This window comes from Ranitomeya imitator, chromosome 3 (genome assembly GCF_032444005.1).
Source record: "Ranitomeya imitator isolate aRanImi1 chromosome 3, aRanImi1.pri, whole genome shotgun sequence".
NCBI classification, from domain to species: domain Eukaryota; kingdom Metazoa; phylum Chordata; class Amphibia; order Anura; family Dendrobatidae; genus Ranitomeya; species Ranitomeya imitator.
The window spans coordinates 612,237,495-612,263,106 of record NC_091284.1 but is presented as its reverse complement, the minus strand read 5'-3'; the positions used below and the strand labels follow the sequence as shown (position 1 = coordinate 612,263,106).

At 39.8% G+C, this 25,612-nt stretch overlaps 1 protein-coding gene across 20 annotated transcripts in view; it reads left to right on the top strand.

The window, feature by feature from the left end:
• The window catches only part of LMO7 (LIM domain 7), a 235,734-nt gene that overhangs the window by 158,359 nt on the left and 51,763 nt on the right, over positions 1–25,612 (top strand). For 10 of the 20 annotated variants that reach the window (XM_069758116.1, XM_069758112.1, XM_069758115.1 and 7 more), the window contains 4 exons: positions 1,524–1,554; positions 6,228–6,341; positions 17,291–17,483; positions 19,618–19,873. In XM_069758116.1, coding sequence (XP_069614217.1) covers positions 1,524–1,554; positions 6,228–6,341; positions 17,291–17,483; positions 19,618–19,873 — 594 coding nt within the window. Of the gene's footprint in view, positions 1–1,523; positions 1,555–6,227; positions 6,342–17,290; positions 17,484–19,617; positions 19,874–24,961; positions 24,992–25,612 lie in introns of all 20 variants that reach the window. The other 10 variants (XM_069758113.1, XM_069758110.1, XM_069758114.1 and 7 more) reach the window with 2 other exon arrangements.

Here is a 25,612-nt window from a genome sequence, read left to right as displayed (position 1 = left end):
GCTTGCAAAAAAGAAGGCTAAGGGTACCGTCACACTATAACATTTCGATCGCTACGACGGTACGATTCGTGACGTTCCAGCGATATCGTTACGATATCGCTGTGTCTGACACGCAGCAGCGATCAGGGATCCTGCTGAGAATCGTACGTCGTAGCAGATCGTTTAGAACTTTCTTTCATCGCTGGATCTCCCGCTGTCATCGCTAGATCGGTGTGTGTGACACCGATCTAGCGATCTAGCGATGCGATCCAGCGATGCGTTCACTTGTAACCAGGGTAAACATCGGGTAACTAAGCGCAGGACCGCGCTTAGTTACCCGATGTTTACCCTGGTTACAAGCGTTAAACTAAAAAAAAACAAACAGCACATACTTACATTCTGGTGTCCGTCAGGTCCCTTGCAGTCTGCTTCCAGCACTGTGACTGCCGGCCGTAAAGTGAAAGCCGAGCACAGCGGCTGTGCTTTCACTTTCACTTTACGGCCGGCAGTCACTGAGTGTGGGAAGCAGACTGCAAGGGACCTGACGGACACCAGAATGTAAGTATGTGCTGTTTGTTTTTTTTTAGTTTAACGCTTGTAACCAGGGTAAACATCGGGTAACTAAGCGCGGTCCTGCGCTTAGTTACCCGATGTTTACCCTGGTTACCCAGGGACCTCGGCATCGTTGGTCGCTGGAGAGCTGTCTGTGTGACAGCTCCCCAGCGACCACACTACGATTTACCTACGATCACGGCCAGGTCATATCGCTGGTCGTGATTGTAGGTAAATCGTATAGTGTGACGGTACCCTAAGAGTTGACTTAATAGCGGTCTACAAATATCTGAAGGGATGTCAGTGTAGAGGGATCATTCTTTTCTCAGTTGCACATGGAAAGACGAGAAGCAATGGATTGAAACTAAAAATGAGAAGATGCAGATTGGATGTTGATCACCCTTACTGGTCAAGAAGTTTTTCTAATGAGTGGAACAGCTGCCACGAGAGGTGATGAGTTCTCATTCCATGGAAATCTTCAAACAGGCTGGACAGACATCTGTCTAAGATGGTTTAGTGAATCCTGCATTGAGCAGGGGGTTGGACACTGACCCTGGAGGCCCCTTCCAACTCTAACATTCTTTGATTCTATGTATAACACAGTAAACAGGACTTTAGTATATTTTTCCTTATGAACTATGCTATAATACTGTTAAAATATTTATCACTAGTGGCGGTTTTTAATTATTGATAAAGCAATTTCCACTTTTAATACATATGGAGAAATGGAAAACCAATATCCTTCCTACTTGCTAGCTACCCTCATTTTTTTGTTAGTCTGTGCCTTTATGGACATCTAAAGATGAAAGAAATTTCTAGGAAATCCACATGACAATGACTGTGGGATCCTTGAATGTTGTTGCTTGATCAGGCTTGTCTCGATCAAGGTGTGCTGGTCCTTTTGTAATATCTCATTAGTGTCATTGCTGCATCTGTGCACAATTGTTTGTTTTATCAGTGTACTTTATGTATGTTTTTTTTTTTCTGTTTAGACCAGAAGAAACAGAGAGAAGATTAAAAAATGTAAGTATCAATGTAAAGTGCATTGGTGTCACTTTTCTCAGGTAAAATATTCTTGATCTTTGCTCGGTCTCAGTGAGATTTGCGTTTTTCTTGATATCTCTTGCATGACTTGAAAGTTAGCTTTAAACCCTGTCCAGTTTTCTAACTCGTCTGCCGCCTCCTTCCAAGCAGATTCTAGTTTTGTAATTCCACAAGAGATTAGAATGACAGAAAATGGGGTATATTCAAAGGTGACCTACTAAATGTCAAAATTTGAATTTCTGGTTCGTGTAGTAACCACTAATTTAATATTTTTTTTTTATCTTAAACTGATAATCCTTAATTCAAATGAATCCTTCAACCAGAGTTCAATTTAAGTGTATAAATCCTTTGTGTATTGTGGCTTTTGTGAGGCAGTGACTGGTGTTACATGTGAGGGTCACTGTATGTTCCCTCCAGGATGCGCATGGAGGCGTATTGAAGCCATGAGAGTGCATTGCAGTCACAGGCGTAGCTATGGTTGCAATGCAGACTAAAGTGAGTCTAGGCCTTGGACATGCTGGACTTTGCTTGCTGCTCTGGGCTTTTTGTGTTTTGAAACTGACTACAGGACGGTAGTGGTGCAGTCCGTTTTATTCCTGGCTGGGTTTTCCATGTTGCTGACAGCCACAGGTTGCTTGTAAAAACCCCTGAAGTAGAGGTTTGGGTGTGTCTGGGTCAGAGTCCGTGTCGGCAGGAGTACAGAGCAGGAGGCTGTGTTAGGCAACACAGGCCAGTGGAGCCAAACAGCCAAGGCAGCTGAAAAGCCTGGCACCCACAGCGGACACAGCAGTGCAGTCGCCCATGGCAACTGGTCTCAGGAGGTGGACTGGTGTGTTTAATGACTGTAAACTGGAGGATATGGTTCCCGGCTGTGATCCGGAGGATATCGTTTACCGTGTATTGCTGTGGGTAAAGAGACATTAACATGGTGGTGCAGTCGCCCACGGCAACCGGTCAGAGGTGTACTGACGTGTTTAGTGACTGTAATCCAGAGAATATGTGCCTGGCTGCGAACCGGAGGTGGGACTGTTGTTCCCGACTGCGATCTGAAAGTGGACTGTCCTGTTTCCTGGCTGCGATCCGGAGAATATCGTGTGCTGTGTTTTTTGAGTTGAACATTAAAGAGACGTTTTGCTTTGAACTTTGTTGGATCACTGCAGAGTGCTACCTCTGCACTACACTTTCTTTTTTGCCATAAAGGACAACAAATTGATATAACTGTAGAAAGTCATGGATCACACATCCAAAGCTCATAAAGTGATCTACAGCAGTTAAGCAAAAAAAGTGCTTTGTAAAGGGAGAAGCTGGTTTATATACAGATTTCTGATTAGTCAGACCCATCTTACAGATGATGAAATTGGTCTCAGTTGGCCTTTTACCAAATCATATGTTTTGTAGAATGGAAGCCCCTTCTGTTATGATTAGCCTAAAATAAGATTGCTTTATTTCCTAAAATTGAATTGTCTTTCAGATAATTTTCAAATCCCTCTTTAAACACTTCATGTCAGATTTTTTTTGGCTAATGAGAGCGTTTTCAATGGGATCCATTTACCTTTACCCATTTTAGATTGATTGGATTGGTTGGATATATCTAGATGTTAAGGCATTGATAGTCTAATCTATATTTACTGTGCTTCATGTGTATAACTAATGCGCAGAGACAAGTTTTTTTAACTCCTTAATGACCGCCAATACGTCTTTTTACTGTCATGACTATAAAAGAATAGCATCCTCCAACTGGTGATAATCCAGCAGCTGTACAATATAGGCAACAACTTGCTGCATCAGTAACAATCAATGTTGGCTTTGGCCATGGCCGTTGAACCCCTTAGATGCTGCTGTCAATAGTGAATACAGCATCAAGATGGTTAACAGTGTGGGGCTCCCTCTTTAACCAATTCAGCATTCTGAATTTATGATCAAGTGGTCCTTATGTTTATTTCAATTCAATGCCAAATAATGGCCAGAGTCTGCCAAATATACTGACCTGTTCAGAAGTTAGTAATATTTACTGTATTTTTCGTACTATAAGACACAGCGGACCATAAGACGCACCCCAAATTTTGGGGTGGAAAACAGCAGAAAAAAAGATTTTTATAAGATGGGGGTCCGTCTTATTGTCCGAATTTAAGGTATCACAGTGGGGTCCCAGAAGGCAGGGTCCCTTGCTCAGGAAGCAGACGGCGGAAGTGGGGCAATGCTGCAGTCCCAGGGTGCGATGCTGCGGGTCTGGTGTCGGCGGTGAGACAGAGCTGGAGCAGGGTCCCATCCTCAGTATTCCGGAGGCTGCAGAAGTGGGGCAATGCTGCCGTCCCAGGGTGCGATGCTGCGGATCACGGAGCACGGTCCTTTCTTCAGGATGCCAGCGGCAGAAATGTGGCGACACCGCGGCCCGGTGTCTACGGTAAGCAGAGCAGAGTGCATCACTGGTTTCCCTGCGGACATTTTCCTGAAGTCGTGTGCCTCCAGGGGCTTCAAGATAATGTCCGCCGGAGTCTGCGTGTGCACAGATTGAGATCCCAGCGGCCATTTTCCTGAAGCCGAGTGCCGCCGATATTTCAATCTGCGCACGTGCAGTCACCGGCGGCCATTTTCTGGAAGCCTCTGGAGGCCCACGGCTTCAGGAAGATGGTCGCAGGGAAACCAGTGATGCACCCGGCTCTGCTCACCGTGGACACCGAGCTGCGGCTTTGCCACATTTATGACGCCGGCATCCTGAAGGGACCCTGCTTAGGTGCATTCCGCACCGCCCACCACGGCAGCATTGCCACATCTCTGCCGCAACCCCCTGGTAAGCCTGTGTTCGCACTATAAGACACCCCATTTTCCTCCCAAATTTTTTGGGGAAAAAGTGCATCTTATAGTCCAAAAATACGGTAGGTGGTAAAAATAAATGTTTACATTCCTGTCATGCCACTTTCATTAATTCCTCAAAACCACCTGAAGAGTTGTTAAACTACCTGGTAGCAATTTTGAATATAATAAGGGGTGAGGTTTTCAAAATGGTATCAGTTTTGGGGAAGGGGGGTGTTCCAATATAGAAGACTTGCAGAGTCACTTCAAAACTGAATAGGTCCTTAAAATTTTTTTTGTAAATTTCCTTGAAAGATAAGAAAAAATTACTACCACATTTTTAAACCTTCTAAAATGCTAACCAAATAAAAGAACATTTCACAAATGGTGCTGATGTTAAGCAGACACAAGGGAAATGTTGTTTATTAATGTATTTTGTGGTATGACCAACTGGGTTAAAGGGTTAATCATTCAAAGATCAAAATTGCAAATATTTTGAAATTTGTAAAATTTTTGATATACTGTGTTTATTTATAAAGAAAAAAACACCTAAATTTACCATTGTCATAAAATGTAATGTCATGAAAAAACAGTCTCATAATCACTGGGATACATTGAAACATTTCGGAGTTACAATGACACATGATGACTTCAAAATGCGTTTTTTTCCCCCCTTCATTTCACCCCTTAAGGACCAGGAGTATTTCCATTTTTGCATCTCCGTTTTTTGCTCCTCTTCTTCCCAGAACCGTTGCTTTGTATTTTTCTGTCAATATGGCCATGTGAAGGCTTGTTTTTTTGCCGGTCGAGTTGTACTTTTGAGTGACACAATTGGTTTTTCCCAAATTGTGTTGTGAAAAATGGGGGGAAAAAATTCAAAGTGTGGTGAAATTGCAAAAAAAACTGCATGTTCACTAAATGATAAAACTGATCTGCCATTATGATTCTCTAGGACATTAGCAGTTCGTAGATACTAAACATGTCTAGTTTTTTTTTATTTAAGTGGTAAAAACAAAATACAAAGCTTGTAAAAATAAATGAATGGAAAAAAAAAGTTGCCATTTCCCGAAACCTGTAGCATCTCCATTTTTCTTGATCTGGGGCTAAGTGAGGGCTTATTTTTTTGCGTACCGATCTGACGTTTTTATTGATAGCATTTGGTGTGGATACGATCTTTTGATTTCCCGCTATTGCATTTTAATGCAATGTTGCAGCGACCAAAAAAAGTAATTCTGGCGTTTTGATTTTTTTTCACGTTACAATGTTTACCGATCAGATTAATTATTTTTATATATTGATATATCCTGCGATTCTGAACTCTGCAACACCAAATTGTGTATTTTTTTTATTTTATTTTTGAATGGGGGATGATTTAAACTTTTTATATTTTTAAAAATAATTTTAAACATTTTTTTTCACTTTATACTTGCTTTAATAGTCTCCATGAGAGATTAGAAGCTGCCATTTACTGTGCTACGTAGAGCAGGGCTACAAGGGGAGGCACCCAATGACGGGCAATGCATGTTATTGGGTATTTAGGGATTAATTCACCCATTAAGACGGATCTGTATGTTGGATGAAAAATGAAGAGGTCTTCGTTTTTTTTCTTCAAATCATCACTCTGCCTGTGAACATGCCCATGGACTATAATTGGTGCATAATTGGTGCACATTTTATCTTGAAAAACCCAGGATGTGTGACAAAGGTGGACTTGTGTATGGACTGAATTTTAATTACCTTTTGCGTGTTGCTTGGTGTTCTGGATATTATTACACTAGCTCCAAGCATCTGGTGTTGTATGAGTGAATGCAACCTGACGCTTCTCATGATTATTCTAACCATTTCATTTTTTCATTTAGGTTTTGATCACCTTGTATTGGCTTGGGAGAAAAGCACAGGGCCTGCTGTACTATAATGGTTCACAACTTAACTTGAAAGCATTTGAAGGATTACTAGGGCAAACACTGACCAAGGTGAGAAAGCCCAAAAAGATGAAATGAAGCTTTTTATAATGTTGGATAACCGCACTTTATTTTGTCTGATAAGATTAATCCTGAATGACTAGACTGCAACACCTGTAGCTCTAGCTGCCAAATGAATTGTGAAATACATGCATCAGGTGGCTTGCGTGTCCTAATAAAAAAAAAAAAGCTATCCTAGTAACCCGCTGAGCTCGCTTATAACGCATTTATTGTCTGTATATCATTAAATTACAACCAGGAATTTACTGTTGGTGCTAGGTGAGAAGGGAGCGACTCTATCTATTTCACCAATGTCAAAGTCCAATTCTGCTTGAAGAACTTACGGTAACATTTTTTTTTTTTATCATCATGCCTAACGTAGACAGCGTTTCAGGTTTTGGAATAAATTTCTCAAATAGATGCTTTATTTTCCTTTTTTTTTCTGAAGGAGAGCATTTACCAAATTTTTTTTTTTTTTTTTTGGTCAATGGATTTTAGGAGATTGATCAGGCGCTTTACACTTGAGAGAGAAAATGACAGTACAGTGTTGGTTATTGATTACCTCAGCAGAAGTTAGTTCTCTGCTGTTGTACCCATCCACTCCAAAACACATTTCATATTTTTATAGCGTGTAAGAAATATATTAATAGGGTTCTATAGGGAAAAGTGTTAACCTCAGAGAGTGCTTTTAATGGTTATATTTTGCCTTTTTTCTCATGAAGCAACAAAGGTAAAAAAAAAATACATGTGTGGACATGGATTGCATAAGGATTGTGGTCCTCAAGTTTTATCCATAAGCGTGCTGCAGGAGGCAATGACCGTTATTGGCCACAATTCTGTACACCTTATTTTGAGAGCTGAAGTGCAACACTTATACTTAGGACCCTTTAATATCTCCTTATTTTAACCCCTTAACAATCGCAGATACGCCTTTTAATGACGGCTGTTAAGGGTACTTATTCCTCAGCACCGCTTTTTAACGGCGCTGAGAAATGCATGTATAGCGCCCCCCAGTGTCCGAAAATGTGTCCCCAGCTACCACCGATAGCCGAGACCTCGGAGAACGTGATTCGGGTCGGGTTTTACCATCCCCAATGTTGCAACAACAAAAAAAAGTACAAGCTCCCTGGCCCTCGGTGTCTTCTTCCAGGAAGAAAATGGCGGGTGCATGCGCAGTACGCCCGCCGAGATCTGCTGGCCGTGACCCTATCAGTCATCAAAATAAAAAAAATAGTAAATCAAACCCCCCTTTATCACCCCCTTAATTAGATAAAAATAATATATTTTTTTAAATATTTTTTTCCATTAGGGTTGGGGTTAGTGTCTGGCCTGGGGATAGAGTTGGGGCTAGGGCTGGGTTAGGGTTGGAAATAAAATTGGGGGGGGGGGGGGTTTCAGCTGTTTAGGTACATCAGGGGTCTCCAAACGCAACATGGTGCCCACCATTGATTCCAGCCATTTTTGCATTCAAAAAGTCAATCGGTGCTCCCTCCCTTCTGAGCCCTGCCACGTGCCAAAACAGTGCTCAGGAGAAATGGCACAACAAATTTTGAGGTCCGGCCACCGCGCTACCTTTCTCCTAAATAATAAATATAGTGAACTAAAAAATAACCACAAAAGGATTAAAATAAAGCACTTAGTGGTTGAAGTGCCAGAACTTGGACTGCGGAGACTTGGTGGAGCGCTGAGGAGGTGAAGGCAGCCGCTCCTCCGTAAGTCCGAGGTGAGGAGGTCCGGACGGCAGCGTGAAGCGACAGGCCCGAGGGGAGCGTCCTCCCTATTGGCGCCTGGCTGCCACGCGCACGCCGGGAATGTAGACAAGCGGCGTCCTGGCCAGGGGCGCCGCTACACTGCGATGGGGAATAGGGGGGCGTGGTCTGGGTGACGTCACCCAGAGCTACAAGAAAATGGAGCAGAAGACTGGTGCCGAACAGGGCCTCTATTGCCTACGCGTTTCGAAGGTCACCGGACCTTCTTCGTCAGGGCTAGAGGTCCCTGGCTGTCTGCTGCTCTATATAGGATATAAAGGCGCCGCCCACTATTCAGAGGAAAAACTAAATGCATATGTGTGCGTGAGAGTGTCGCTAGGCTACAGGGAGAGGCTGTAAACTTATAAGCCCATGGACCTAATGGAATACCTTAGAATAATAGGTGGTTTATGCTGCTATGTACTAATCTTAAAAATTTTATTTAATAAATACATTAAAAAATACATTAAAAAACCTATATTTGAAAGGGACAATTACTGTAGAAATATATAAAAGGAGGGGGGAATTTTTATATATAATTTATTAAAAAAGGGGGGAAGGAAAGGAAAAGAATACTGATAAAAAGTCATACATAAATAAATAACTATTTGAAAGCATAAAGCTCCAATTCATGATTGAGACCCTTAGGGGCCAGGCTGTCCAGCATAAAAATCCACCTTGATTCGGTGCGTGACATTAATTTTATGTAGTCACCTCCCCTCCAGTTTTTTTTTAACTACTTGGATGCCGCAGAATATTAATCCCTTAGTGGACCTACCCTGGTATTCCCTGAAATGCCTGGAAAGGGGGTGGCCAATAAAGCCTTTTTCTATATTATTGAAATGTTCTTTCAAACGGTCCCTCAGTTTACGTTTAGTGCGACCCACGTAAATTTTACCGCAGGGGCATTTGATCAAGTAGATGACTCCTGACGACCAGCATGAAATTTGGTCTTTAATAGTAAATTCCTGAGTGGCGTTAGAATTAAAAATTTTTAGCTGTTTTATTTTTTTAAAATTTGTACGCACACAGCAGGAACAAGTGCCACAAGGTACAAAGCCTGGATTCTTTGAGGATATACTCTTGGCAGGGCCCTTGTTGGTAGTTGGAGCTATAATGTTACCTATTGTTTGTGATTTTTTAAAAACAAATTTGGGGCGTTTTGGTAGCAGTTCCCCTATCACTTTGTCCGACTGGAGGATTGACCAGTGTTTATAAATAATTTTAGTAAACTGTTTGTATCCATGATGGAACTGCGTAATAATAGGTAACTGATGAATTTGTTTAGGGATATCAGTTGGGATAGATTTATCCCTCGTTGTTCTCTGTACTAGGGTATCCCTCGATGTTTCATAGACCTCCTGATTAGCCACATCCAGCAGGTCTTTGGGGTATCCTTTTTCCAGAAATTTCTTGGTGAGTTGTTCTGCTTCTATTATATAATCTTGTTTTTTAGTGCAATTACGTCTTACCCGGGTAAATTGACTTTTGGGGATATTAGTCAACCAAATCGGTAGATGACAACTATTAATGTCAATAAATCCATTAGAGTCTACTGGTTTATGGTGGCATTTAGTTAATATCCGGTTATTTTCAATAAAGATGTTTAGGTCTAAAAAATTGATTTCGGATTTGCTGGTAGTGGCCGTAAATTCCAGCCCAAAGTCATTAGAGTTGAGGTTGGCAATAAATACATCTATTTGTCTTTGGGGGCCGTTCCAGATGAATAGTATATCATCGATAAAACGCCTCCACATGATCAAACCAGTATTGGGGCTTTTTGTGAGCGAAATATGTAGCTCCTCCCATTTGGCTACATAGATGTTTGCGTAGCTGGGAGCGAAACAAGTGTCCATAGCCGTGCCCCGTGTTTGGAGGTAAAATTGGCCATCATGGGTAAAATAATTATGTTCCAAAATAAATAAAATACTTTCCACAATGAACTGGATCTGTGGTTTCTTGTGGGTGGCCAGTTTATTAAGGTAATGTTCTGCCGCTTCACATCCTTTTGAATGGTCTATTACTGTATACAGTGATTTTATGTCTAGTGTCCCCAGTGTGAAGCCACTTTCCCATTGGATTTTTTCCAATATTTGGAGCACTTGACTAGTATCTTTAAGATATGCGGGGATAATAGGCATGCATTTTTGGAGGTGTGTGTCTATGTAGCGTGACAGATTAGCTGTCAGGCAATTAATACCCGAAATAATAGGCCTCCCAGGTGGGCGCATTGCATCTTTGTGGACTTTAGGGAGGTAGTAGAACACTGCCACACTGGGGGTTTTATTCATGATGAATAAAGATTCTTTTTTATTTACAATACCTAAAGATTTACCTCGTGATATTAAAATATTCAAATTTTTTGTATAACGTTCAGTAGGGTCACTATTTAATTTCCTATAGGTAGTTTCATCATTCAGGAGTCTATCAGATTCCTCCTGATATGTGGTTTTGTTGAGAATAACAATCCCACCCCCTTTATCCGCTGGACGTATAATAATATCATGGTTAACTTGAAGGTCCAGCAGTGCCTTTCGTTCAGAGTTATTTAGATTTTGGGATATATATTTGGGATTCTTTTTCCTCATTTTCCTAATATCCTGTGTGACCGCAGTTTCAAAAGACCGAAAGGCATTTGAGTATTCTTGTACGGGATGAAATGTAGAGGGATTGGATAGCGAAGTCTGTATGTATTCATGAGAAACAGGATTAGGGACTTGTGGTGCTTTTTTTAGGAAATATTTCTTAATGGCCAAATTGCGCAAAAACTGCTTCATGCTGATGAACAGGTTAAAGGGTTTTGCTGTTGTGGTTGGTGCAAATTTCAGTCCCTTTTGTAGGAGGGACTTTTCGTTATCCGAAAGTGCATGCGAACTCAGGTTAAATATTTTTTGGGTGGAGGGGAGGGAATTTTTTATTTTCTTTTTGGAGAGTTTCCCCGCCCCTCCTACCTCTTTTGGTTTTAGAATATTTGACCGATAAAAATCCGAGTGATTTTAGTCTGTGTTTTAAGTCCTCTCCCTCTGTTTGGTATAAGGCTGGAGATCTTTCTGTTATTATTTTTATTTTTATTATTAATGACCCCTTCTGATCTTTTAGGGGGGATTTTTTGTTGTCGTTTTTGAGTAATGGGGGTATTGGTGCCATATTTTACTTCCATCAATCTTTTATTTTTATCTGAATAGCCATTGTGGGTTCCTAGATTAGGCGCCGTACTTGCGCTCTGGCTCGATCCAGGTAATTCATTGCTCCTAAAGGTGTCATCCGTATCATCAATTAGAGATAGTGGGGCATAATAATTGGAGGTGGAAGCAATAGGAGACTCTTGTAGTTCTAATGGTGGCCCTGAATGTTCATGGATACTATAATCGAATGATACGTTGGCTACTTCTGAATTAACAGACGGTCTGATATTAGCCTGATTCCTATTACCAATGGTATTAGTTCTTTCTGTGCACGTACACCAAGGCAGCTTCAATGGCGATTAGGGCACTGAGACATGATAGGGATTATCGTTTAACCCTTGTTAACAAACAATTTTCTTTTAACATCTCCCCTCCCCCTATGGATGAACAAGCAAGGCAATTATTGAAAACATTAGAGAAACTTCTAATTACGGAAATGAGGGACATATGGGAGGTGGCCACACTTGAGAAATATGTACAGACTAATATTATTCCGAAGGGATTAGTGATTTATAAATCCCTAGCAGGGGACTTCGGGGACACCCAAATACAGCAAGAGTGGGATGATATGTTCAATAATAGCAGTTTTTGCGCAATTTGGCCATTAAGAAATATTTCCTAAAAAAAGCACCACAAGTCCCTAATCCTGTTTCTCATGAATACATACAGATTTCGCTATCCAATCCCTCTACATTTCATCCCGTACAAGAATACTCAAATGCCTTTCGGTCTTTTGAAACTGCGGTCACACAGGATATTAGGAAAATGAGGAAAAAGAATCCCAAATATATATCCCAAAATCTAAATAACTCTGAACGAAAGGCACTGCTGGACCTTCAAGTTAACCATGATATTATTATACGTCCAGCGGATAAAGGGGGTGGGATTGTTATTCTCAACAAAACCACATATCAGGAGGAATCTGATAGACTCCTGAATGATGAAACTACCTATAGGAAAAAATAGTGACCCTACTGAACGTTATACAAAAAATTTGAATATTTTAATATCACGAGGTAAATCTTTAGGTATTGTAAATAAAAAAGAATCTTTATTCATCATGAATAAAACCCCCAGTGTGGCAGTGTTCTACTACCTCCCTAAAGTCCACAAAGATGCAATGCGCCCACCTGGGAGGCCTATTATTTCGGGTATTAATTGCCTGACAGCTAATCTGTCACGCTACATAGACACACACCTCCAAAAATGCATGCCTATTATCCCCGCATATCTTAAAGATACTAGTCAAGTGCTCCAAATATTGGAAAAAATCCAATGGGAAAGTGGCTTCACACTGGGGACACTAGACATAAAATCACTGTATACAGTAATAGACCATTCAAAAGGATGTGAAGCGGCAGAACATTACCTTAATAAACTGGCCACCCACAAGAAACCACAGATCCAGTTCATTGTGGAAAGTATTTTATTTATTTTGGAACATAATTATTTTACCCATGATGGCCAATTTTACCTCCAAACACGGGGCACGGCTATGGACACTTGTTTCGCTCCCAGCTACGCAAACATCTATGTAGCCAAATGGGAGGAGCTACATATTTCGCTCACAAAAAGCCCCAATACTGGTTTGATCATGTGGAGGCGTTTTATCGATGATATACTATTCATCTGGAACGGCCCCCAAAGACAAATAGATGTATTTATTGCCAACCTCAACTCTAATGACTTTGGGCTGGAATTTACGGCCACTACCAGCAAATCCGAAATCAATTTTTTAGACCTAAACATCTTTATTGAAAATAACCGGATATTAACTAAATGCCACCATAAACCAGTAGACTCTAATGGATTTATTGACATTAATAGTTGTCATCTACCGATTTGGTTGACTAATATCCCCAAAAGTCAATTTACCCGGGTAAGACGTAATTGCACTAAAAAACAAGATTATATAATAGAAGCAGAACAACTCACCAAGAAATTTCTGGAAAAAGGATACCCCAAAGACCTGCTGGATGTGGCTAATCAGGAGGTCTATGAAACATCGAGGGATACCCTAGTACAGAGAACAACGAGGGATAAATCTATCCCAACTGATATCCCTAAACAAATTCATCAGTTACCTATTATTACGCAGTTCCATCATGGATACAAACAGTTTACTAAAATTATTTATAAACACTGGTCAATCCTCCAGTGGGACAAAGTGATAGGGGAACTGCTACCAAAACGCCCCAAATTTGTTTTTAAAAAATCACAAACAATAGGTAACATTATAGCTCCAACTACCAACAAGGGCCCTGCCAAGAGTATATCCTCAAAGAATCCAGGCTTTGTACCTTGTGGCACTTGTTCCTGCTGTGTGCGTACAAATTTTAAAAAAATAAAACAGCTAAAATTTTTTAATTCTAACGCCACTCAGGAATTTACTATTAAAGACCAAATTTCATGCTGGTCGTCAGGAGTCATCTACTTGATCAAATGCCCCTGCGGTAAAATTTACGTGGGTCGCACTAAACGTAAACTGAGGGACCGTTTGAAAGAACATTTCAATAATATAGAAAAAGGCTTTATTGGCCACCCCCTTTCCAGGCATTTCAGGGAATACCACGGTAGGTCCACTAAGGCAGAGGTCCCCAACTCCAGTCCTCAAGGCCCACCAACAGGTCATGTTTTCAGGATTTCCTTTGCATTGCACAGGTGATGCAATTATTACCTGGGCAAGACTAAGGAAATCCTGAAAACATGACATGTTGGTGGGCCTTGAGGACTGGAGTTGGGGACCCCTGCACTAAGGGATTAATATTCTGCGGCATCCAAGTAGTTCAAAAAAACTGGAGGGGAGGTGACTACATAAAATTAATGTCACGCACCGAATCAAGGTGGATTTTTATGCTGGACAGCCTGGCCCCTAAGGGTCTCAATCATGAATTGGAGCTTTATGCTTTCAAATAGTTATTTATTTATGTATGACTTTTTATCAGTATTCTTTTCCTTTCCTTCCCCCCTTTTTTAATAAATTATATATAAAAATTCCCCCCTCCTTTTATATATTTCTATAGTATTTGTCTCTTTCAAATATAGGTTTTTTAATGTATTTTTTAATGTATTTATTAAATAAAATTTTTAAGATTAGTACATAGCAGCATAAACCACCTATTATTCTAAGGTATTTCATTAGGTCCATGGGCTTATAAGTTTACAGCCTCTCCCTGTAGCCTAGCGACACTCTCACGCACACATATGCATTTAGTTTTTCCTCTGAATAGTGGGCGGCGCCTTTATATCCTATATAGAGCAGCAGACAGCCAGGGACCTCTAGCCCTGACGAAGAAGGTCCGGTGACCTTCGAAACGCGTAGGCAATAGAGGCCCTGTTCGGCACCCGTCTTCTGCTCCATTTTCTTGTAGCTCCGGGTGACGTCACCCAGACCACGCCCCTCTATTCCCCATCGCAGTGTAGCGGCGCCCCTGGCCAGGACGCCGCTTGTCTACATTCCCGGCGTGCGCGTGGCAGCCAGGCGCCAATAGGGAGGACGCTCCCCTCGGGCCTGTCGCTTCACGCTGCCGTCCGGACCTCTTCACCTCGGACTTACGGAGGAGCGGCTGCCTTCACCTCCTCAGCGCTCCACCAAGTCTCCGCAGTCCAAGTTCTGGCACTTCAACCACTAAGTAAGTGCTTTATTTTAATCCTTTTGTGGGTATTTTTTAGTTCACTATATTTATTATTTAGGAGAAAGGTAGCGCGGTGGCCTAACTTCTAGTTTTACTCTTTTGCATATATATGACAGGCTTGGCGCAGTAGCCGTCTAGGCACCAGCAGCTTCCCCCACTCCTACACCCACTATCATTTGGAGCGCCGGTGTATTTATTATATTACTAAATTTTGAGGTCCATTTTCTCCTGATACCCTTGTGAAAATAAAGTTTGTTTCAATGTAAATTTTTTGTGAAAAAAGTAAAATGTTCATTTCTTCCTTCCACATTGCTTTAGTTCTCGTGAAGCACCTGAAGGGATAATAAACTTCTTGAATGTAGTTTTGCGCACCTTGAGGGATGCAGTTTTTAGAATGGTGTCACTTTTGGATATTTTCTGTTGTATTGACCCTCCAAACTCACTTCAAATGTGAGGTGGTTCCTAAAAAAAAAAGTTTTGTAAATTTAGTTGGAAAAATTGAGCAAAATGAGAAATTGCTAGTCGACTTTTAACCCTTATAGCGTCCTAACAAAAAAAATTGTTTCCAAAATTGAGCTAAAGTAAAGACGACAGGTGAGAAATGTTATTTATTAACTATTTTGTGCGATATGAGTCTCTGATTTAAGGGCACAAAAATTAAGTTTAAAAATTGCCAAATTTCATTTTTTTGTAAATAAACGCAAGTCATATCGAAGAAATGTTACCACTGACATGAAGTACAATATGTCACGAAAAAACAATCTCTCCCAATCAGTGGGATCTTTTAAAGTGTGCCAGAGCTATAACCTCATAAAGTGGCAGTGGTCAGAATTGAAAAAATTGGCTTGGTCATTAAGGACAAAATTGGGTTGGTCACTAAGAGGTTAAGAAATGTTGTACTGCTAAATAGGAATACTTGCAATGGATTTGAGAAAGACTGAAAAAACACACAAAATTCCAATTTCTTAATACTACGTGTTCTTTTGCAATTGTCAAATTACTTACAAATCCCTAGTTAGACCGCACATGGAGTACTGTGTCCAGTTTTGGGCACCGGTGCTCAGGAAGGATATAATGGAACTAGAGAGAGTACAAAGGAGGCAACAAAATTAATAAAGGGGATGGGAGAACTACAATACCCAGATAGATTAGTGAAATTAGGATTATTTAGTCTAGAAAAAAGACGACTGAGGGGCGATCTAATAACCATGTATAAGTATATAAGGGGACAATACAAATATCTCGCTGAGGATCTGTTTATACCAAGGAAGGTGACGGGCACAAGGGGGCATTCTTTGCGTCTGGAGGAGAGAAGGTTTTTCCACCAACATAGAAGAGGATTCTTTACTGTTAGGGCAGTGAGAATCTGGAATTGCTTGCCTGAGGAGGTGGTGATGGCGAACTCAGTCGAGGGGTTCAAGAGAGGCCTGGATGTCTTCCTGGAGCAGAACAATATTGTATCTTACAATTATTAGGTTCTGTAGAAGGATGTAGATCTGGGGATTTATTATGATGGAATATAGGCTGAACTGGATGGACAAATGTCTTTTTTTGGCCTCACTAACTATGTTACTATGTTGCTGTTTCCTGTGTACCGAGGCTAATACCTAGGCATGCATACTGATTAAAAAAAAAATCTGCAAGGTATAAGGGAAATAACTTGCGTGAAAGTAAATCTTAAAGAACAAGAAAATAGATTTCTGTACTGCATCAAACATGTCAGAAAGAAAACTCTAGGTGTGGCAATTTGAGGTCATGAAACCCAGACTTATCTTTACTACTATCAAGTGTAAAGGTTGAGTAAGAATCCTACATTACAAGTCAATTATAATCACAGTTTCTACTTGCTAGGCTATAAATGTATTACGTTCTGAACCATTCTTAACAAAGGGACCAAAATATAAAGTTTTCTTACATTGATCAAAACAAATATATCATCGTGAATTCCGAGTTATATCGAAAGCTGAATTTGCAAGCGCAAAGAATCCATGCCATGTCTACCCATTCTTGAGCCACAACTGGTAAGTAAAAGTAGCAATTTAGGAAATTGAAGCTGTCTGGTCTTTGAAGGAGCAGTCGAAATCTACAGAATGTCAATTGGCATGGAGTTTAAGTTTGAGTTCATTCCTCTAGCAGTACTGGAAGCTGAAGGGAAGTTTGACACACTTTGTTTTACATTTTGTTACTGGCATTTTCCAGTGAAAACAATGGTTATAGGGGTTTCTTTTTCAATACCGCGTGAGCAGTGAAGGAATTGTGTGAACGTATCATGTTCACAGTATTTAGATGTACAGTCAAAATATATTCTCGATATGTGAGGCAGGACCTAGAAGTTGTGTGGATCCATGACTGTTTTATTCCTAACGTATATCTTTTTGGCTGGCAAATTATAGGTACTAGAAGAATCCAGCAGTTTAAAGAGAAGTGGGAGAGATAGCGGTTGTGGTGACTTGTGGTATAGCGAGAAAGGAGAAAATCTATTTCCTGTTCACAAAAGAGACGATTCTTGGGACAGCTTGGACTCCTTTGGCTCCAAGTCATATACCAGCTTTTCTTCAGACACAACTTTGAAAGGAAGCAGTGAGGGTAAGGTGCTTTTTGCTCTTTTTGCAGCTTAGGCAGTGTTTGAAACATATTTTATACACCATGTTTTAGGCCTTTTTCACACCAGTGGGTTTCCTTCCATTAGGTACTTTTGAGAATTTTTTTCTCACCTTACATTTGGAAAGTGAATTTTTTCATATGTATTTTTGTTTTATTTTGCTTGTAGCAGCTTGTTAAAGCCACAGCATACCCTATTTCTTATGTTTCAGGAACTTGTTGAAAGGTATTGCACAAAGATTGTAAGTTATTCCCCATCGTTGGTTAGTAGATAAATTGCTGTTCCATAAAGATACAGCTGCTGGGAACCCTGTACTGTTTGACCTACAGTTAACTAGACTATTTAGCAGAGGTGTGCACGCTCTTACCTTCGCTCCATTCAGATGTGGCTTTGCAGAGTTCCATTCTCGGGATTTTGTGGGTCTCAATGATTTGACCTCCAGTGATCAGTAAGCTATTCCCCTTCATACCATTATTAATGAATTAAAACTACATGGGAATATTTACGAAAATTGTATCTATATATTTTCTTATCATCAAATTTATTTCGGTTTTTAACAAGAAGTATGTTTATTTGCTCTTTACACATTCGGTTTCACAGTGTTTAGGCTGTGTGCACACGTTGCGTTTTTTTCGCGGTTTTTCCCGAATGCTATAAAACTGCAAAAAAAAGCATACAATAAGCATCCCATCATTTAGAATGAATTCCGCATGTTTTGTGCACATGATGCGTTTTTTTTCGCGGAAAAAAACGCATCATGTGCACAAAACATGCGGAATGTAAAAACCACAGCATGTTCATTAATTATGCGGTATTTTGCGGATTTCCCACTACAAAATGCATTGGGAAGTGTCCGGAAAAAAAACGCGGCAAAATCGCGGCAAACACGCATGCGGTTTTCTTGCGGATTTCTTGCAGATAATGTCTGGTTTTTCTCAGGAATTTTCTGTTAGAAATCCTGAACGTGTGCACATAGCCTAAATTTTGTTTTATGAAAACTTTTGAATTTGATTCAGATGTGTCAAAACATGACTAGACCAGTGCTTTCAACATTGTCAAAAGGGGTATTCTATCATTTTAAAATTATCCCCTGGTTGGGGTGCAACTTCCCGATCACTGCAGGTCTGACTCAGGGGATCCCAAACGATTGTCAGAGACCGGGCTAGGAAGAGCATCTTCAGTATGAAGCAGTAGTCGATCATGCACACGGTCGCTCTTTTTCTTTTTTAATGTGGTTGCTTGTGACAGTTCAACACTGTGCTAGGCTTGTCTTTGGCACTTTCATAAGAATGGATGTAGTGTGCATGGTCGAACTCTAGTTTGAGATGTGGTGGGTCCAGAGGTCGGACCCCTATCAATAAAGGTAGTTTCCAAAGTTGAGAATACTTTAAGGATTGGGTGGACTGAAAGGGACTATTGTGTAGTCCTTTGTGTCTAACTTGTACATCCTCTTCATAACTACTGAATGACTTAAATACGACAAATCCTCTTTTGGATTTATAAGTGCAGAATGCACTTGACATTCTTCACCTGATTTAGAGTGACTTCCTACTGAATGTGCTGTGACGTTGTATGTCTTGAATGTCCCTCAGCCATGTTAACATTGACATTTGCCTGAATGAGGGTTAATAATGAAACTATATGTAATTATAGAACACAAGCAACTGTGGATGCTACATAAATTTTGTAAAAACATTTTTTTTTAACCAGATGAACTTGAATACTAGTCACACAGACAATATCTGCTGCAGCTATGTTTTTACAAACTTGACTTTTAGGCATGGTATATTTGCGAATTTCATTGTGCATAATAGTCTGTTATCATTTATTTATTTTTTGTTTTATACTGTAACTAAACATACCCGTCATTAAATATCGCATACATTGCAATGATCTTAAAAATTGAAACTTGTGCTAATTGCATGCTGTTAGAAAAAAGCAAAATAGAATTAAAGTTGTGCCTAAATTAGAGTTAGAATTTGTAACATACAGCAGAAGTTTGCCATAGTCTTGATTAACCTAATCATGCTTAATGTATGTAATGCCTTTCATTGATTTTCTGGTCAGTGGTGCAAGATGGTTGCAGAGACACTGTTATTCTCCTATGTTATTTTACAGGTGGAGAAAGTGACACGGAGTCTGAACTAACCTACAAGATGCAAGGGGAATCAACCAAAAATGACATGTCCATCAGAAGGACTTCTGCGGTGGAGCCCAAGCCAGCTGCTAACTTCAATCAGTTCCTTCCAGCTAGATCAAAGCAGATAAATTATATGCCAGCCCCTTTAAGGAAGACACGAGTGCATAGAAATGAGGACAACAGGAAGAGCTGGGCTAGTCCTGTCTACACAGAATCTGATGGAACATTTTCCAGGTAGGAATTGATTTGTGATGAATAAGATCAAAGACAAGTTTGCTCTCTTCTTGAGGTTACAGTAACAAGATGACCTCCTAGCTTTAATAAAAAAAAGTCCTACTAAACAGGTTTAATTTAAAGTTTTACACAGGCTCCTAAAGCATGTACACAGTGTGGATGAAGTGGAAATCGACTGGGTGATGTAAATCTCACATTAGTGTTTTATAATAGGTAACATTGGAGGCCTGGCACAATTTTTAATAAAGCCTTTCTTGTAAGTCATTTAAAGGGAGACGGTCACCCCCAACATGCATTTCCAATGGTCTATACAATGTAGTAGGAGCCATAGTCCTATAACAACCATCCTAGCACTGTACCTGTTACTAGTGCAGTGCCTGAGAAAATACATTTTAATTCATATGCAAATGAACCCTTGATGGCCCCTTGGTTTGACCAGAGTTTGGGGCACCATTGTGCTTCCTTATTTGCATATTGGGGGGCCTCCCCTGCTTCTTATTGACATCACTCGCCCCCAGAGAGAGTATTGGCTGAATGCTGCCAGCTTTCTCCTCCCTGCCATCTTTCTTCTCCCTGCCATCTTTCTTCTAACACAGCTCACTGCATTTCTAGGTGTATTGGTTTAGCGAGCGGCATCAAAAGAAAGGCGACAGGGAGGAGAATGCGTGCAGCAATCGTGTGCATGTTAATAGCATTGTGAACCTGCCATGCTTTTGGGAGGAAATTAACTTTATTTATCCCGATAACGCTCAGGTCTCAGTCACCGAGGTGGAGCCCAAGCCGGTTCAGTTACCTCTCTGTGTATAGAGAGTGGCAGCTGTAACTACGCCCCTGGCACTGACTGACAGCTGACGCTAAGGCTGAGCTGCTGTCAGTCAGTGTGGGGGCACAATTATAGCTGCAGCTCTCTATACACAGAACAGTGACTGAACCGTCGCCGCCCCATGACTGGGACCGAAACACTGGGATAAAGTTAATTTCCTCCCGGCCGCGTGGGTCTAAGTGCTGGCACTGGGTAGGTTCAAATGCTATTAATCTGAAGATTAACCCTATATCTGCAGGTTAATATTTTTTTTTTTAGGTGACAGGTTGACTGACTCCGTATAATTATATGAAGGCTGCATGATTTAGACATTACTAGAATATTACTGGAAACCACTTAGGAGTTTTTTTTTTCAATTACATTGTTTCAGACTTTAACAATAGAAACACTGAAATAAAATGTAGAATTGATGCAAGCCGCATTGTGGTGTCATCTAATTAAGGCAGTCAAACTAGGTAATTAAAAATCCATTCTCGCTTCTTCTGGAAACGTGTGCACATTTTACTGTAACATCCTTCAGCTTAACACAACATCCGCAGGTTTGGACCTATTCACATCTCTGGTTTGAGAGATTTTCTTTCATCTCCTCCTTAACACTCTTCCAAGCAGTTCAGATTCAGAGGATGATGGGAAGTTACCGGATTTGGTGCTTGATGATTTAGCAAAAAGGAAATTTCACATGAACAGTAAACAGTCCGTTTCTGTGACGCCTGCTCTTTCTGTACAATCTCATGTGGACTCTGAGAAAACATTGAAAAATGTAACCCTTGTTTCTCCTACATCTCAAGAAGGAGATAACAGGTCAGAAGCATGAGACTGAGTTGTCGTGATGAAAACGTGTTAATGTGTGTACATAGCCAATTTTATTATTACATCTTTATGAATTAACCATGCTGAGTTGTGTGAAGTGGTTTGTTTTTTGAGAAGACAAACTAAAAAAAAATCTGCTACATGACTGTTTAAAAAAAAAAAAAAAGCATGCTGACAATTCTGCAATTTTCATGAAGATATGGCTAATTTTTTGGCCATTTTGTATATTAGCCAAAATCAAGAATCAGAAGTGGAGACATTAGATCAAGTTGCAATGAAGGACCTTTTAGATTATGCTGCGTTTTCTTCAGATGAGGATGAAGAATCTTCTAGAGATGTTCCGAATATTATCAAGGATGATCTCTTTGCTAGAAAAGTCAGTTTGCCGTCACCAGTGTTAAAGATTGCTTCTGCTAAAAATAAAGATCGATTTCAGAATGTTGTGTGGACAAAGACTCAACATAAACCATGGTACAATGAATTTCAGGGATTCAGGTTTGTCTCCTTTTCATCATTATCATTTTGTGCTTTACTTACTCACAAGTCACAAGCATGAACAATGAGACACCTGTGCAAGAGCAATGTATAGCCCCCCCATAACTGCATTGGTACTTACCGTATTTCTAATATGTTAAAATAATGATTATTTAAAAAGATATTCACATTCATTCATTGCACTTTTTTCAAACCATAACAACATCAGTAATCAAAACAATGCCAATTAATGGCAATATTCCTCATCGATCAGTTGCTTATTGGAATTCTGTTGTCGACAGTTTCTGAGAAAAGTGAGTGGTTTATCTTTTCTTTACAGATAGCAAAGGATGTGGTAACCCCGCAGAAAATCAATTGATAGTAGCAATATGGGAGTTAAAAAATGCAATTTTAATGGGATTAATCTAAAAACAATAGATCACACAACAAAAACACAAAAGTGCAATGTGCATGAACTAGCAAACGAGTACATGAAATGGTATATCAGTAAGGCTAAATCACCCTTTTGTTACACCCCGGTGCCTCCTGAAGAGCCAAATAGTGTGGGGATGACCATCGTGATCCACTTATCAAACAGAACCAAAAGGTCTGTTGAGTACAGCTATACTGTTAATATAGTGGCATCACCTTCCCTCTGGGTTCTAAACACCATATTTATTAAACTATGTTTTTATGAAGCTTACAAAAACAAGGCGGCTACTATTTTTTTTTTCTTTAGAAGACTTTTGGTAGTAGTGTCTTATTTTTCTATGACCAGATAGGTTTTGCCTCTGCACCTGCAGTGAATTGTATGTGGAACCTGGTTTGGGGTTTCCAAGTAGGTTAAATTCATTAAAGCACTTTAGAATTTTAAGTAGTTCATGTAAATGGAACCTATAATCAAAGCCAAAGTTCACACAATTTATAAATGTAGAACCGTGTATATCGTAAGACTCATAGGCTTATCCCTTACTGCTGTCAAAGCAAAGGAGACTTGCATGCATCAAAGTCAATACATTGATTATTTACACAAATGAAAAGACTAAGCAATATATTTGTATAATGCAGAAGGTCTTTCATGCACACCCTGTAATTGGAACGGTGAAATATCTCATTTCATTTTTTCTATAATGGCTGTACAGTAAACGAGCTGGAGGGGACAGTCCGTGGACATCTGATCTCGCCTCTCTATTTGAGCTGAAGAATTATCAAAATTTGAGAAAGGAAAGTCCTACAGATTTGGGCACAAGTTTGAGCAGCAGAGAGGAGGAAAAACCAAGGTTACTGCTGGCATGATTTGGTTGATTCATGTTGCGTGGTGTTCAGTGTTAAAATACAAGAGGAGAATTTTCATTTTCTGTGCATGCAATAGAATTTATTTTATTAATTTAGTTGTTTTGATTTTGATGTGAAAAGTCAAAGCTATTTAAATTTGTAAACCTTTCTGTTTTTGATTTTTGGATATTTCAGTCAATTTTTAATACTCCAAGCTCTCCAGAAAATTACTTCTGAGTTGCTTTCTTCTGAAAACAAAGTAAAAATTGATCCTGCATCTGGTCCTAGACTCATGCTTTCTCTTGAGACTTTAAGTGCACACAATAGTTCACCTATAGATCATAGCATATGTACATTGCCAGATCTTCAAAATGATGACTTGTTTGCACGAAAGACTGGATCTTTTCACCTCAACCAAGTGGTTAACCTTGGAACACCTTTAGCACAAGTCCTGGAAATCGAGAAAGACATTGTCCTACAGTCTAAAGAAGAGTCAGACCAGCTCCCAGATTTGGTAAAAGATGACATGATTGTCCGAAGACCTCACTCTGAACCAAAAGAAGTCCATGTGTCTGGTGCGCCCGACAATTACAATGCAGTTCCCTTTCCAGATCCTTGGTCTCTTCCAGAAGATGTACAATCAAAATTTCTTTGTTTAGTGAAAAAGCAACCAGAGTCTAAAAAGACCGATAATCAAGGAAGAGTGCTCAGTCCTTCAGATAACTTGAAGAAAGATGACATGCTGACAAGAAAAGTGAATTTATCTCAATGTTCAAATGATTCAAAGCCACAGCATTTTATATCTGGTCCATGCACTGAAGAAGATCTCAAAAAGTGGGAGTCGATAAGAGAGGCCAGCAAAATAAGGCATAAAAAACGGCTTATGGTGGAAAGGTTAGACTGTGTGCTGGTTGCATGCAAGCATTGAATCGTGAAAAAATCATACAGTATGTATTGATTGTGTTGGCTTTAATCTGTGTACCTTAACCTATGGCTTTCCAGCTGTCCCAGTCTACAATTGTAATTTTGCAGCAGCTAGTGAATAACAGATTGGAGACCACTGACTGAAGGTTCTCTATTTGGAAAGGGTGCAGCTTTTCCAGGGAGAAGATTCACATTTTTTTCTAGCTTCACACAGTCCTTTGCAAATAATAATTCTATAGACAGTCATTTTCTTGTCCTTTCACAGTTGGTAGCTCATCATATTAAACAGCAATGTAGATTGTGCATTGTTTGCAGATATGACATGAAAAGCCTCATTTTACTTTCATATCTTTGACATAGCATTGTTTTTAAAGTGCAGGATTACAAATGATAAAAGTATGGTATAAATGAATGTCTTATCTACAGCATATTTCTGCCCACATATAACCAGCAAGTGTTTGTGAAAATTGCATTATCATAGAACAACTTTCATTTGTGGGGATCTGAAAGTTGTGTTATGATAATGCAATTTTCACTTGTTATATGCTGTATATAGGACATTCATTTGTACCATACTTTTATCATTTGTAATCCTGCACTTTTCAGCAGACGTGTGCTGCGCCCAATGCACTGCCAATTCGACCGTGTGAGCATACTCTAATAATACTCCCATTCCTTGAATATAAACTATGCATTGGATGCATTTGGTTTCTACTTGCAAAGTTTTCTAATTTATGACAGTAACAGAAAATGTGCAAATCATTTTCTTTCTGGTTTCTCAGACTGCGGGAAAAACTGTGTGTGGAAACAGGGTAAGTTTATGACTGGCTTGGTTTCTATCCGCTCTCATTTGTGTAGGCCTCGTATGGTTTATCTACTAATATTTCAGCATGCTTCAAGCAGCTGCTACTTATCAATGCAATGTTTCAGACATGTGCATGATGCTGCTTCCGAGTGCTGCGCATGAAAGTATTAATGGAATGCCCTCTCAGAAGAAGTTTCCTGACTTGGCTTACTTGGCTGTTTGTTTTGGCTGTAACAATGAATGTTGCTGTGACGGCTAAAATAAATAGGAAGTGGAAAGCACAGTACTCTGGGTTCAGTTTGTCTACATTTTAGCCTTTACAGTTTGAAGAGGTTCTATGAAATCCCGACATAAGCTCAGCAGCAACAGTAGCCAATGCACAAAGATTAGATTATTAAAAACAAATGTCCTAATATCCTATTAATAATCTTTTCTTTCATATCACACTTTAACGTGTGAAAAATATTATGACATGGGCAGTTTATAATAAGGAACACCTCTTTTGCTCTACATTTCCACTTCTGATGTACTAAGGTTGTATATAGGATATATATATATATATATATATATATATATATATATATATATATATACATACATAATTTTGCATTGCTGCCTTACTTTCAAT